We start from the raw sequence: 16,349 nt of genomic DNA, 5'->3' as shown, positions 1-16,349 counted from the left end.
GATACTTACTGTATCTGCTTCCCTCCTCTTCAAAAACTCCCTTAGATTTTGTCCACCCTGCCCTTAAAGCTAATTATGTGGAGTGTATTTTATTCTTTGTTATAACTCTGTGTTAGGTTAACAGGAAAAGAGAAAGTCTGTTTGGTTGTATCTATTTGGGGACAATTTATTCCATCCTGGTCTTGCTTCCAAACTTCAGCACCTGGGATACTATGATCAAGATGTAGGTAGAAGAAGCCGGGCGCGGTGGCTCAAGCCTGTAATCCCAGCACTTTGGGAGGCCGAGGCGGGCGGATCACGAGGTCAGGTGATGGAGACCATCCTGGCTAACACGGTGAAACCCCGTCTCTACTAAAAACTACAAAAAACTAGCCGGGCGAGGTGGCGGCGCCTGTAGTCCCAGCTACCCAGGAGGCTGAGGCAGGAGAATGGCGTGAACCCGGGAGGTGGAGCTTGCAGTGAGCTGAGATCCGGCCACAGCACTCCAGTCTGGGTGACAGAGTGAGACTCTGTCTCAAAAAAAAAAAAAAAAAAAAAAGATGTAGGTAGAAGATTGTAAAGGAATGATATCCTTTGTAAAATAAAATAATGAATTGTTGAAGGTTTAAGAAGACAAATGTTTCTGAAAGCAAGTGTCCAGGTGAAAAGAAATGCCTGAACAGGTGACCACAGCTGTTTTCCTGAGTCTTACTTTCCTCTTGGAGTTTTGTCATGTTAATTATCTCTGTCACCACTATGCTGGCCTCGAGGAGTATACACTTCTTCCTTCCAAGCTCTAACTCCTTGGTTCTTGGTTCTCTTCAGTACTGTAGAGGCATGCTAGACTTTCCAAAAAGTCTTTACCAGTGTGAACCAGTCATTAGATTATCCAATCATAATTGTATAAATTATAGATGGAAGAAATGGTGGTGGAGAAGTTATGGATGACCATTATTTTCTTCTTCAAACTTCTTTTGTATTACTGATTTACATATTATTTTATATTCATATTATGAAATGAGTGTTTATAAAATTCAAAGAGGCCGGGCATGCTGGCCCACGTGTATAATCCCAGCACTTTGGGAGGCCAAGGCAGGTGGATCACCTGAGGTCAGGATTTCAAGATCAGCCTGGCCAACATGGTGAAACTCTGACTCTAATAAAAATACAAAAATTAGCCAGGCGTGGTGGCACACACCTGTAATCCTAGCTACTCAGGAGGCTGAGGCAGGAGAATCACTTGAATCCGGGAGGCGGAGGTTGCAGTGAGCCAAGATCATGCCACTGCATTCCAGCCTGGGAGACAGAGCAAAGCTCTGTCTCAAAAATAAATAGATAAATAAATAAATAAATAAAATTCAAAAATAAAACAAGTAATGAAAATAAATACATAAATACATAAATAGCATAAATACATAAGTACATAAATAGCAAGTTTCTGATTCTACTACGGCTAACTTGTCTACACAGCTGATTTGCTCCCAAAGCTCCTGTTACATTCCACTCCTTTTTTGAGGTTCCTGCCAAAGCAGCTCACCTTTTCGTTTTTAAACAATATTCCTCCTGATACCTTGCAGAAGATCTTATTGAGAAAACAGTGCATAAACTATGGAACTAATTGCTCATTTGAGGATAAAAAATCTAATGTACATCTTTAGCACATAAATAAATTATCTAGCTACAGATGGCTTCTTACTAACTTCCTCCTCCTCAGCTACAAGAGATAGTGTGAAAGGCTGTTTTCTCCCCAGGATCAAATTAAATTTGAGGTTAAAGGAGTGTCTTAGTCCATTTGTGCTGTTATAACAAAAGACCTGAGATTTGGTAATTTATAAAGAACAGAAATTTATTTCTCACAGCTCTGGAAGTTGGGAAAATCAAGATGGAGATGCCAGCATCTGATACGGCTTTTCTTGATGCATCATCACATAGCAGGAGGCAGAAGGGCAGAAGGGCCAAACTCACTCTCTGAAGCCCATTACTGGCTGGGCACAGTGGCTCATGCCTATAATTCCAGCACTTTGGGAGGCTGAGGCAGGAGAATTACTTCAGCCCAGGAGTTTGAGTCCAGTCTGGGAAACAGAGAGACACCCTGTCTCCACAAAATTTTTAAAAAATTAAGCGGACGTGGTGGTGCATGCCTGTAGTCCCAGCAACTTGGGAGGTTGAGATGGGAGGGTCACTTGAGCCCAGCAGGTTGAGGCTGCAGTAAGCCGTGATTGTGCCATGGCACTCCAGCCTGGGTGACACAGTCTCAAAAAAAAAAAAAAAAAAAAACAACAACAACAACAAAAAAAAACTCTCAAAAAAAAAGTATGAGCAAACCTGTCTCAAAAAAAAAAAAAAAAAAAAAAAGTCCATTTATAAGGGCAACTCATCTCACTCATGAGGGCAAAGCCCTCATGACTTAATCACCTCCCCAAAGGCCCCAGTTCTCAGTACCACCAATTAAGATAAATGTAAAATTTGAAAGGGACACCATCATTCAAACCATGGCAAGGAGGCTGTCCAGGTGACCAGAGAGTGGAGCTTGGGCCAGTACGGTGGGATGTAGGAACCCCTGATAGTAAGACATGGAATTTAAGATCTTTGTATAAATGTCTCAATAAGATGAACTTTTAAAGCTATGCAGTTTTAGGGCAGAATAATTTGATGCTGATTTTAAATGCTAGGGCATCAACAAAGGAAAAGGAGAAAATTTAACAATTTTAAATGTTTGGTTTGGCCGTAGTTTAGTAATATTAATTACAATCATTTTACATGAACTTCTTACCCTTTCTGCCTTATAGTACATTACAGTTATTTTCTAATAATTGAACGTCACTGAATCATTATAAAACTCAATTTTGGGCTGGGCGTGGTGGCTCACGCCTGTAATCCCAGCACTTTGGGAGGCCAAGGCAGGCACATCACCTGAAATCGGGAGTTTGAGACCAGCATGACCAACATGAAGAAACACCGTCTCTATTAAAAATACAAAATTAGCCGGGCGTGGTGGTACATGCTTGTAATCCCAGCTACTTGGGAGACTGAGGCAGGAGCATCACTTGAACCCGGGAGTCAGAAGTTGCAGTGAGCCAAGATCGCGCCATTGCACCCCAGCCTGGGCAACAAGAGCAAAACTCCATCTAAAAAACAAACACATAAACAAAACTAAATTTTTCATATACTCAACATGTACAGCTTTTCTTTTATTTATTTATTTATTTATTTATTTATTTATTTATTTATTTATTTTTTGAGACGGAGTCTTGCTCTGTCGCCCGGGCTGGAGTGCAGTGGCCGGATCTCAGCTCACTGCAAGCTCCGCCTCCCGGGTTTATGCCATTCTCCTGCCTCAGCCTCCGGAGTAGCTGGGACTACAGGCGCCCGCCACCTCGCCCGGCTATGTTTTTGTATTTTTAGTAGAGACGGGGTTTCACCGTGTTAGCCAGGATGGTCTCGATCTCCTGACCTCGTGATCCGCCCGTCTCGGCCTCCCAAAGTGCTGGGATTACAGGCTTGAGCCACCGCGTCCGGCCTATTTATTTATTTATTTATTTATTTATTTATTTATTTATTTATTTATTTTGAGACAGGTCTTGCTCCGTTGCCCAGGCTGCTCCAGTGATCTCTGCTCAGGGCAACCTCCGACTCAGGCTCAAGCCATCCTCCCACCTCAGCCTCCTGCATAACTGGCACTATAGGCGACAAGTGAACACCATCACATCTGACTGATTTTTGTATTTTTAGTAGAGATGGGGTCTCCCTATGTTGCCTAGGGAACTCCTGAGTCAAGTGATCCTCTCACCTCAGCCTCCCAAAGTGCTGAGATTACAGGCATAAGCCACGTGTCCTGCCACATATAGCTTTTTATGTGTCATAGTAGTCATCTGATTATACAGTTGTTTGCTCATACTTTAGGAAAGAAATAGAACACGGGACTCACTCTAGTAAGCATGCCTGTGGTAGTCAGTTATCCTTTCTCTTCCTCTTTCATTGGATTAGATCTAATGACAGTTTAAACAAACTCTAATAATTTATAAACTACTTTGAAGGAATAAGATCATTTGCAGAAGTTAAAGAAGAAATGGTTTCTTTTGCTGAAGCTAGTTGAAGACTCCTTCTTAAATTTGCTTATTTGTTCTTTATGCCAGATTGTAGAAAAGGTTTTAAAATTATTTTTGCTGACCCTGTAGGTATAGTAGTGGTTTGTGGTATGTTGATTAAAAATATATTCTGGTGCTGGGCACGGAAGCTCACGCCTGTAATACCAGCACTTTGGGAGGCTGAGAAGGGTGGATTACCTGAGGTCAGGAGTTTGAGACCAGCCTGACCAACATAGTGGAACCCTGTCTCTACTCAAAATACAAAAATTAGCCAGGTGTGGTGGCTGTGCACCTGTAATCCCAGCTACTAGGGAGGCTGAGGTGGGAGAATCGCTTGAACCAGGGAGGCGGAGGCTGCAGTGAGCCAAGATGTAACCACTGCACTCCAGCTTGCGTGACAGCGAGACTCCCATCTCAAATATATATATATATACACACACACACACACACGTGTATGTATATATATATATACACACACACACATATATGTGTATATTTATTCTGATTATTACCTCATGTCTTTAGCTCTAAGGGTGTTTATAGAATTACAAAGAATTTTCCATACGCTCACTTTCACATTCCGTAGATAATCTAGTTAATTCTTTCTTTTAATCCTTTTTCTATTCAGTTTGGTCAGCAGCGGATAATTTCTTATTTCTATCAACTAACTGCTACCATAAAAATAAACTATCTGTTCTCCTTAAGCCTCAATCTGGGGTCAAGAAGGCATACTCAATTTCCATTGCACACTAAATATATCAGTGATATGAGTTACAGCCTAAATAACTTTTTAAAATCTGCAAAGTTCATTAGTAAGAGAAAATCTGGGAGCCTTGCCTGCAAATAAAAGAGGTAGAAAAAAATTTTTTATTAGCATGTTCAAGGTAGTCAAGATTTTAACAAACATCTTAATCCTCACAACAACCCTGTGAGGTAGGTAAGTCATTGTTTCATGATACACTAGTATTCCAAATAAAGTGCATTTCCTAAAAGAATAAATGTGCATTAGGAATAATTTTGTTAATGACACCATTTATGTTTACTCTAATATTCGTGTTATTGTATACTTCAATTCATGCAATCAGGTGTCCCCAGAAAAGTTTATTCTAAATTAAATCCTATTCAGATACACCTGGGAAACCACCTAAATAAATCTTGGGGTGAATTTTTTTTTGTAAAATAAGTTTGATATATAAACAAGACTTTTCATAGTGTTTGCTAACGTGAGGCATTCTCAGTAATGTTTCACCCATATTTATCCATTCTCAGGTAAGTTTTCTCAACATGGCACCAAGCACTTTAGCAATTCAGCAGATGGCAGTGATCTGTGCTGTCATGTAGAAGTTTCTAAATATATTGCAACTAATCTCAATCCCAAACCTGAAGTGAACTATTTATTGAAATGTAAACACTAAAATGGTGATAAATTTCAAAAAGTATTTTCCCTTGAGAATCTTTATTTTTTCCCTTAAATTGCAAAAAGAAGAGTGACCTTAGGGTCTTTATAAAGAAATGTAATGTTCTGATACCTATAAAATCCTAATGATTTGTATTGCAAGTCAAAGCCGCATGCTATCAATCACTACTTATAAGGGAGCCAGTAGACATCCCTCCAAAAATTTAAGTATTCTTTTCTCTGTGTCAATATAAAACTTCACTAGGAAAAGAAATATTTCCAGGCACACATTTCCCCTTAAATATATATTTAAAGTGCATTTCTATTGCTAGTCCGACACTAGTAAACATCCAGTTGCCTAATATTGTTTATAGTTGTTTTATCTGCAAAATATATTAGAGCATTTCAAATTACATTTAATTATAAGATAAACACTTAGGATAGTTATATAATTTATTTGTAACAACCTGAATTAAGCTTGGAAGCTTAGCTATCACTTAAAATCCACTGGCAGGTTTATAATACTTTAGGAAATAGTTAAAAGTAATTTGCCATTATAAAGAAATAGCTTAAGCTCTGAAAAATTTCTCATACTTTTTAAAAACTGCTGCAGGGATACTGTGCAAATCGAACAAATAAACTAAGCCATTGATAAATTATACATTCAAATCCATACTAGATCAAATAGTGCACTTCGGATTATAGTGAGGTAGGGCAAAGAAATACAGTCAGATGTATTTTGAACTGTTAAATTATATAAACTAAAATACTCTTACCTAGGTTTTACTTGAATATCCAAAAAGAAAAATTTAGAATTCAGATGACAAAGTATTTCTTGAATTCAAGGACAGAATTGTAAAAATCTTTGAGGTACATATAAATAAAAAATACAAAGGCCACAAGATACTTTTTATTTCAACATAAAATATGCTCATATAAAAATAACTCAGGAAATATAAAAAAAATTACAAACAGTTTTTGCATAGATCCTCTATATAAAACATTTACCTGGGGTTAAACACTGAAAATACACTTCTGAAACTAGTATAGTTGAACTATTTTCTTGGATACCAAGTATACACAAAATAAAAGCCCTTCATCTAGGGGAGCATGGGCAGGAGGGAAAACAACTTTTAGCATTAGTCTGTATTTATTTCTCTGTTGCTCGAATATAAACCAATGATGACAAGAGGAGAAACTCTGGGGGTTTATTTAACAAAATTAAATTCACATTTCTGAGCCCATCATAGTGCATCCAATGTCCACCAATCTGGAAAGCTGCAGAATAATGATGTTCCTCTTTGTTAAATAATGTGGCACCTTCCAACAAATACCTGCAAATTAAATAATATAGTATGGGAGAAAATTATAATACTTTGTTTTTAAGATAAACATTCCTTAAATTCATAACTAAGGAATAAAAACATCGACATTGTTTGTATTCTGTTCCCTGAAAAAGATATCCATCTCTATAGACCATATAATATAATTGGAAATGTGGAAATTAAGAATTTCTTAAAAACATATTTTAACAGATGAACTTATAACCTGTATGGTTCTTTTAAAAAAGAGTAAACACATACATAAGAAAACTTTTACAGGGAAAATGTTAAAAGAACCCTTTATGTCCTGATTTGTATGCAGATATTTTTATTTATAGTGTTAAGTAATATTTTATGTTTAAATGATGACCACCTGCATACTATTACACACTTCTTTTTTTTTTTTTTGGGGGGGGGATGGAGTCTCACTCTGTCGCCCAGGCTGAAGTGCAGTGGTGATCTCGGCTCACTGCAAGCTCTGCTTCCCAGGTTCACGCCATTCTCCTGCCTCAGCCTCCCAAGTAGCTGGGACTACAGGCGCCCACCACCACGCCTGGCTAATTTTTTGTATTTTTAGTAGAGACGAGGTTTCACCATGTTAGCCAGGCTGGTCTCAATCTCCTGACCTTGTGATCTGCCCACCTTGGCCTCCCAAAGTGCTGGGATTACAGGCGTGAGCCACCACGCCCGGCTACCACACACTTCTTTGACTTGAAATACAAATATTAGCCAGTACGTGTCAGGAATAAAATATTGTGCTATTATTATACTATCCAGTATTATGTGTCAGGCACTATCTTAAACACTTAGTATGTGCTTATTAAATCTTTACAATAATTGCACTAGGTTGATACCATCATCTCTGTTTTATAGATAAGAAAACTGACATGTAAACTGGTTAAGTTGTTGACCCAAGGTTAACTTATAAAAGATGGGGCTATGATTTGAATACAATTGTTTATTCTATAGTCCACATACCTACCCACTATGTGCACTGCTAGTAACTGACTCCCTCTAATAAATTCTGATTCTATTCAGAATACATAAATTTAGAGACAGATATGATTGTTTTCAACAATATCACTTACGGGCTAGTCAAAACCATAATAGGATAAAATTTTTTTATTAGTTTTATAAAGAAACAACAACAAAAAACACCTACTTGTGATCAGACAAATCCAAGTAATAGGGTACATATGCCAGATCTTCAGATTTCCAATGCTGCATATTTAAGACAACAAAAGGGGGTGCCCCATGGCAGAAAACTCGTTGGGAAAATTCTCTTAAGCCACCACACCTAAAACAGAAAACAGGCATGAACATTATTACACTTGGGACAAAGTTGCCTCTCAACACTTCAGAGTTGTCTTTATGATTATAATTTTCTTATAATTATCTATTTTAGGTATAGGTAATGGTTAATATCTATAGGTATAGGGTAATTACTACCTTGTATCACCTAATAGTTCCAGAAGTTTATAAGCTGTGTTCCTTACACTAGAAATGATATGTTTAAAACTCCAGGAAATGCTAGCTATTTCTATATAAGCCAATGAAAGCATAACTCTGCAGAACTGATATGAACACTTTTATATTTCACTCTATATGCTGGTTTCAAATAATCACAGAGAGGGGAAATAATATGACTCTAATTGCTTTCTTTTGCCATTAGACTCTTTTATAAGCATGAACAAATTCTGTTCCCTCATATTATGAGGTATTAAGTATATGGCTCAGAATATAAGAAGTTGAATTATACAGTAAAATCTTGATTAACCGGAATGCTCAGGGTACAGTATTCTGATTAACAAACGTTATTAACTAAACCAAATTAACCAGAAAACCATCTGTTTCAGTATTTGTTGCTACAATATATTCGTTCACTTTCTGGACTTAAGGACTTAATAGGTAAACTAACAGAATGTATTTTTATCTTTCCTTTTGTAATTAATCAGCTATAAGATCGTCCTTTTAAATATTAATTCTCATTATACAATAATGTAGTCACAGAAAATTTTAAGAGATTGGGATGAATATGTTCTGCTTCTCTCAACTTTTACTAGGTTAAGTTTTTTAGTTGTCATTTACCTCTTTCTCCTAAATGGGGAGTGTAGAAAAAAATCCAGATATTTGAGGGTCCCGATTAGCTGGGTTCCGGTTAACCAAGGTTTTATTGTACCTACTCAGCAGTGGGGGGAAAAAAGAAAAGGTATTTGCTTTGTATTCATCAATCAGCTGTAGTACCATATTCTATGTAGTGATATACTCCATAACAAAAACACTGTAAAATGTCATAGTAAACTAGGTTAATAAGATTCATAAAGTACTTCAAGGAGCACATCTTCCTATGTTTCCTTATAAACACATACTGTCATTTTAAATGTCTATCGTATACTCACCCGTGCTCTTCACAGAGTCCAATCTTGGAACAGAATAACTCATCCACAGCCAGTCTTATCAAGTTTCCATGTGGAATTTCTTGGGGAGGACTACAATAATTTTCAAATGCATGTAAGAACTGCTTCAACATTTTATATCTTAATATATTATTATAATAAATTTTACAGCTCAGTATTTTATTAGCAAAACCAATTATACCAAGTATAACCTCTATTACACATTTGGAATTCCTTGCAGATAGTAACCAGTTGAACTCAATAAACACTAATTATGAAATTTTTTTTTTTTTTTTTTTTTGAGACATAGAGTCTTGCTCTGTCGCCCAAGCTGGAGTGCAGTGGCCGGATCTCAGCTCACTGCAAGCTCCGCCTCCTGGGTTCACGCCATTCTCCTGCCTCAGCCTCCCGAGTAGCTGGGACTACAGGTGCCCGCCACCTCGCCCGGCTAGTTTTTTGTACTTTTTAGTAGAGACAGGGTTTCACTGTGTTAGCCAGGATGGTCTCGATCTTCTGACCTTGTGATCCGCCCGCCTCGGGCTCCCAAAGTGCTGGGATTACAGGCTCGAGCCACCGCGCCCGGCATGAAATTTTCAAAGAAACATATTTTTGTAGAAACAATCTTGATATATCCAGTTGCTGCTACGTTAATCTGAAACATTTGTGAGAAGATTCAAAAGAGGCAATCTGGTCTTGTGGGAAGGAACTAGGACCCAGAATCAGGGGAGCAGCTGATTAGTTACCTGATTAAATATAAGTAATAATCATTCTTGGCCTCAGGTACCTAATCTGTTAAAAATTTTTTTTTCTACATTATTTCAGAGGTTGCTTTAAATATAGGATTTTTTAAAAAGTAGGCAAAACCTTAAAAGTTATAGAGTATGATGAAAAATATTTTATTAAATAGTATAAAATATAATATAGAATTATAAATTTATCATTATAGTTTCAAAATATTTACAGATGAAAAGAAACTACTTTTAAAAAAACAAGATATTAGGCTGGGTGTGGTGGTTCACGCCTGTAATCCCAGCACTTTGGGAAGCTGAGGTGGGTGACTCAGGAGTTTGAGACCAACCTGGGCAACATAGCAAGATCCCATCTCTACAAAAAAAAAATACAAAAATTAGCCGGGCATGGTGGTGCATTCCCCTGGTCCCAGCTACTTGGGGGGTGCTGAGACAGGAGGATCTCTTGAACCCAGGAAGTCAACATTGCAGTAAGCTGTGATCACACCATTATACTTCAGCTTGGGAGATGGTGTGAGACCCTGTCTCAAAAAATAAATAAATAAATAAAACATTAGCTGGGCATGGTGGCATATACATTGGAGAGGCTGAGGTGGTGAGGCATGAGGCAGGAGGATCACTTGAGCCCGGGAGTTCAAGGCTGCAGTGAGCTATGATCACTGCAACACTTCTCAGTTGTCTTTATGACTTGAAAATTATTTCCATTGCTAGATATTTCAAATTAGCAATGCAGGAAAATAGACAAAATATATTTCAGAGAAATGTAAGTTTAACAAATTAGGGTACGTGAAGTACATTTCCAAATGGGAACAATCTATCAGGCTGTTTTTCTGGACCATAGGGCCAAATACCTTTCTGCCAACAATGTGTTTGGGTCTGTTTTTCTTCCACTGGCAATTATCCCCTTTCCAGCTCATGTCCCTTGGAGGCTTTAATGTTTCCCAACACTCCACTAGGGCTTGCCAATTTGGACTCTGTCCCTATCATTTACCAGGTGGGAGATCTGCCTTTCTTCTGAAAGCCAAAAACACTCATCTGGCTCCTTGCACCTTTTCCGTTCAAAATACAAGCTGCTTACATCCACATCTCCACGTGTGAGATGCCAAGTTCTGGGTTTCTATCTATAATTACGTCTTGGCCATGATATGAAATAATATTTTTAATTTTCTTGTTCATGTGGAACTAGCCCTCCTGACAAAGACCTATTCAAAGGGCAAAACATTCCAAAACAGTATAAAGCACTCTTAAAGAGGTTAAATTTGTGACACTAAGAATCATCTATTGTCATATTAGTAAATTCAGGTAAGAGTAATGTATTTTTCATACTGAGTAATTCATTACTTTGCTCCTGACAAGGTTATCAGCTGGTTTTGTAAAGTAATTACAAGATGTTTGGATGTAACTGGCTGTGACACTGTTTTCAGCAGACCTGTGGAAGAATCTTGCATTTGTGTGATTGCTTCATGCATAAGTAATTATAAAGGCTCTGTACTTTAACGAGTACTTTGGCAATACTGTCATTTGTCATCCAATGGGGACACATTCTGAGAAATGTATCCTTAGATGATTTCATAGTGTGTAAACATCCTAGAATGTGCTTACACAAAACTAGATGTATAACCTTTTACACACGTAGGCTATATGGTAAAGCCTATTGCTCCTAGGCTACAAATCCATACAGCGTGTTACTGTACTTAATACTGCAGGCAATTTTAACAAAATGGTAAGTCTTTGTGTACCTAAACATAGAAAGGTATACTAAATATACAGTATCCTACAAACCAGCATGGCATATGTGGTCCTCTGTTGAACCAAATGTCATTATGGGGTACATGACTACATATCTAAAGCAACATTCATTTAAAAAAAAGTATGTGACAAAACAGATGTTAGACCAACTTACTTTATATTAATTGTGCGCTGCTGATCCTCCTGCACTCGAGTTGGGCATCGCCAGTTGGAACAGTAACTCTCTTGAATGGTAGACATGAGATTTTCAAGATTTTTTGTAAAATTATCATGCTCATTCCCAAACAAATCAATTATTAATGAAGCTTTATGGACTTCAGATTTGTATTGCTGTTTTTCCATCTTGTCCCAAATCCAAAGTAGCTTCACAGTTGTAAAACTGTAGGTGTCCATTAAATAAAGAAAACAGTCTACAAACTCTCTACCAAAATGAAGAGAGAGTTCCCTAGGGAAATTTTCATTTTCATTAAGAATGACATATAATAACATCAAGAATCCATCTATGGTGCAGGTATTTTTCAGTCTTATTTCAACATAGAGCGGTGTACAGGATACTGCTTTGCGGCCAGCTTTGATAGTAAAAACACCCCCCCAAGGAAGAACAGGCCTCCAAAATGATCGATCTTGGTTATAGTTATTTTTAATTGATGCTTTGATCTCTTCAAACAGTGTCTTCATCCTACATTTTAAAAGTTTAAAACAGAACACATAAACTTGTAACTTTGTATATTAAATGCATAGTATGTTTAAATGAAAATAAATCTAAAGACTCAAATCAAATGTGTCATTAGGCCTCCCAACATAGCAAAAAAATTTAAATGAGCCACTTTTCGGGCACTATGCATGCTGTCCGGAAAGACCATTTAAGAAGTTTCAGTCTTTTTTGAGGCACAGATGGCCATTTGATAGTCTTTATATCAATTACATTGCAGATTTTATCTGTGACACAGGGAAACCCTGTAACTAAAAAAAAATCCTGAGGCCAGGTGTGGTGGCTCACGCCTGTAATTCCAGAACTTTGGGAGGCCGAGGTGGGCAGATCACCTGAGGTCGCAAGTTCGAGACCAGCCTGACCAACATGGAGAAACCCCATCTCTATTAGTAATACAAAATTAGCTGGGCGTGGTGGCACATGCCTGTAATCCCAGCTACTTAGGAGGCTGAGGCAGGAGAATCGCTTGAACCCAGGAGGCGGAGGTTGCAGTGAGCCGAGATTGCAACAGCGGAGATGATGCCATCTCGTTCCAGCCTGGGCACCAAGAATGAAACTCTATCTCAAAAAAAAAAAAAAAAAAAAAAAAAAATTCTAAACGAAAATAAAGCTATTAAAACCATAAATTAAGTTTGGTTAGGCATATTCCTAATGTAAACCTCCTCCTCCTTCCAAAATACAGGCTGTGCTTGCTTCATTTTCTTGTTAATATGGGTGGTTCCATTTAAGAAACTAATATAATGGGATCTCTTAATTGGGGGTACAGAATAATAGCTATTCTGTAATCTTTGTATTAACTATACTACATATTTTATCTGTTGTATAGAAAAACTATGTTAAAAAAAAAAAAAACTCCTGTTGCTATATAGACTAAGACTAATTCTGACATTTAGCTTTGAAAGACAGCATGAGGAGTAATCATGAAATCAATCTTAAGTGAATAGTAGCATAGCTAATATTGCTAATTACGTTGGGATTTTTATCTGCAACTCAGAATTGTGCTATTAATTGTGCAATTTAGATATAATATAATTTTTAACTACAGAGGCTATGCTATGAAGATCTGATTCAGAACTTGATAAATATCCTGATTGTTCTCTATGCATGTTTTGGGAATGAACCAAAGCATCCTCCCTTTTCAAACTGGCACTTTTCCCCCAATCTTAAGGACCACTAGGCACTTTGTTTTTAAAGCCACGGCGAGTATTTTAATAAATATGTTGTGTTATATGTATGTTACATAGCGCACATATTTTTGAAAGAAATGAGTTCTTTTTGCAATTGTATTGAAAAAACTCCTTCACTTTACTTGGGACAAGCAAATAAACTGACAACATCATAATGTTTTCCAAGGTTACTTTTGTGGAGGAGTATTGTTATGAAAAAAGGGAGGCATCTGAGGAGCGGAAACAGAGAAATGAGTGACTGAGATCAGTGTCTTATTTTGACCATCTTTTCAAGTGCTGCATCCTCCCCAACACAATATGAACTCAACACTTAATAAAGCTGCAGTCCTACGTGTTTTATTTGTGTAAGAAACTAAGTTCAAAACATTCTGCAACACGAGTAAAAATTCACTTCTGCAATATATTAAACACACATGAACACAGTGCTTTCAGTTTGAAGCAAGACATTGTGGATTCTAAAATATCCAGTAACTATATTTAGTATGAAGAGTGGAAGTTTATATCTAGTTGGCCAACACATTGATTCTAGTCATCCACTTAGGAAGAAGAGGGTGTGGCAAATCTGTAGCCTAGGAAAACACAAACTCAGTTTCTTCTTAATAGAAACTGACACGTGTTGCTTACAAATATTTTAAAAAACAATTAGGCATTCAAATACTTTAATAAACGAAAACAACTTTTATGGTTTATTTCCGTTGAATTTCAAATAACTTTGTAGCAAGGTTTAAGATTGCTTAAAGAGCCTGAGTTCAGATTCCTAAAATAGTGCATTGGAAAGGAAGCATAAATCTCTAGGATATTTTCTTCAAATTATCTTTAGACATGACCAAATGAAGTGTAACTAGCTCTGTAAAGCAATAGTTACACTCTAAGAGAATTAAACTATAATGATATATATGGCATGAAACTCCAGTCTTTCTCTGGGAAAAACGGGAGGAGGGAAGGTTTGGAAGAACTAGAGGATACTAATTTCATCATGAACTTGGTGATTTGTTCCAAAGTAAATTGCAATAAAAATGGGGGGTGGGGAGAAATGATGGAAAGATAGCTGTAAAGAGCTTTACTTAAAATTGTCTTAGCTGTTTAGCTAGGAACTGTAATTGGAAGGACTGGAGGATGTATTCCACCGGCTTTATTCTCCAGGCTCAACAGGCCCTCCAATTTGAATAAACCTGGAAAACTCTCCTGACCTCTATTTCTTCGGCAAAATATCTTTCTTTCGTGGTGACTTCCAAGGGAGGCAATCGGTACCCCAAGGTAGATGTGAGGACCCCACCAACTGCCCATGGCATTGAATGCCAGACTCCCTAGGGACTCAGGGGTTCTAAAGGTCCCCTCTCAAATCAGCGCCCGAAATACGCCTCTAAAGCACAACCACGCGCTACCGCTCCCAACAGCGAAGGGCTTCCGGACAGGAGCAAGACAGACGCGAGGCGTGCGCCCCCGGGGAGCCCCCACGCTCCGTCCACGCCCACCCGGGCCCTGGGCAGCCGCGCCCGGGAGGCCTGGCACCGCGGCGGGCGGGTCTCCGAGTTAGGGGCCCGCGAGTCGGCTGGGCGCCCCCGCCTCTGTCCGGGCAGTGCCCCGCCGAGTGCCCAGGACTGCGGGCAAATGGGCTGGAGGGCCGGGCCGCGGAAGGCGTTCTCACACCGGCCAGTCTCCGTCCACCAGGAAGCCAACTCCTCGTACCTCCCCGGGGACCGAAAACCGCCGGTGCCGCCGCACCCGCCGCCGCCGCCGCCTGCTCATGGAGAGCCCGGGCTGCTGCCGCCGCCGCCGCCGCCGCCGCCGCCTCATCTATGAGTACCGCCGGCTGTCTCGGCCTCCCCCGGCGTGAGTTCTGGGCTCTGGCACGGCCTCCATGGCACCCGCCGCGGCGGGAGCCACAGCAGCTCGAGCGCCCAGGCCCAATCCCCCTGGACCCACTGAGCCAGGACAGCGGGACACGTCGCTTCTTATTACGGAGGAAGATTCGGCACGACCTCCGCCCCCTTCCCCCAACCCCCCCCCCCCGTTTCCAGCCGCCTGACAGCGCAGCTGCGCAGGCGCGAAGACGCCCCAGCCTAACGTGCGTGTGTCGGGCGTGTATACAGCATCCAGATTCGCCCAATGGGATCCAAGATCAGGTGTGAGGGGCGGGACCTCGCAGAGAGGGGCGGGGTTCCAGTGTTAGAAGGTGGGTGGGGAAGCCGGAAGTGGGCAGGGTTTGCATGGAGGCGGAGCTTTATTGGTAAACCTGATTGGCTTTTTGAGGTTTGTACCATTTTAGGACTTGATTTTAGTTTGCTTCTGGGTCTTGTTTTCTCAAATTCTTAACCGAGAAAGAAAGCTTTGTTTTCTCAGTAAATTACAGGTTTTTAAGCTTTTGATTTAAGTATTTACTTAGCAAACAGTTTAATTAATCTGTTAAATGCCAGCTTTAGTGTTCAAGTTAATTATTGGCCAATATGTTGTAATTTACAGTGAAAGTTAACCCCATTTTGAAAAATTAGATTGCTTTAATTCCATTGTAAAGTTGAAAAAATTGGGTTTGGGAGATAATAAGGTCCCACACAGCAAGTGACAGAGCTGGAAATTAAAATTAGTACAACTTAATTCTGGTTTGTGGGCTCAAACACTATTTCTGTTCATTAGGGCCTAGTTTTTGTATCTCCCATAAAGAGGCAAGGCCCTATACGGCTCTGCATCTGGAGAACACATGCCACCCTGCAAAAACTACCTCTACTTGTAAGTAGGCGTGGAGATCTGGTTGAGATTTTTCCCTATCCAGC

General features: G+C 39.2%; 1 protein-coding gene across 1 annotated transcript; it reads right to left on the bottom strand.

Annotated features, from left to right (window-relative positions):
• Positions 1 to 4,905: 4,905 nt before the first annotated feature.
• Positions 4,906 to 15,564, bottom strand: C5H14orf28 (chromosome 5 C14orf28 homolog). Its single transcript, XM_010380444.2, has 5 exons — positions 15,268 to 15,564; positions 11,834 to 12,358; positions 9,185 to 9,274; positions 7,948 to 8,082; positions 4,906 to 6,797 (listed from the first exon to the last, which is right to left on the bottom strand). The coding sequence occupies exons 2-5, from the start codon at positions 12,355 to 12,357 to the stop codon at positions 6,614 to 6,616; spliced, it is 933 nt and encodes a 310-aa protein (XP_010378746.1). The 5' UTR covers position 12,358; positions 15,268 to 15,564; the 3' UTR covers positions 4,906 to 6,613.
• Between the last annotated feature and the right edge of the window lie 785 nt (positions 15,565 to 16,349).

This window comes from Rhinopithecus roxellana, chromosome 5 (genome assembly GCF_007565055.1).
Source record: "Rhinopithecus roxellana isolate Shanxi Qingling chromosome 5, ASM756505v1, whole genome shotgun sequence".
Lineage (NCBI taxonomy): Eukaryota > Metazoa > Chordata > Mammalia > Primates > Cercopithecidae > Rhinopithecus > Rhinopithecus roxellana.
This window is presented reverse-complemented; position numbering and strand designations above follow the sequence as displayed.

Excerpts from the sequence above, each read along its gene's own strand:
- C5H14orf28 (XM_010380444.2), bottom strand. The coding sequence starts at position 12,357 with ATGAAGACACTGTTTGAAGAGATCAAAGCATCAATTAAAAATAACTAT. Across the intron at positions 9,275-11,833 it reads CAGCGCACAATTAATATAAA|TCCTCCCCAAGAAATTCCAC; the intron begins GTAAGTTGGTCT and ends AAATTATTGTAG. Across the intron at positions 6,798-7,947 it reads TTGGATTTGTCTGATCACAA|GTATTTGTTGGAAGGTGCCA; the intron begins GTAGGTGTTTTT and ends TTTAATTTGCAG.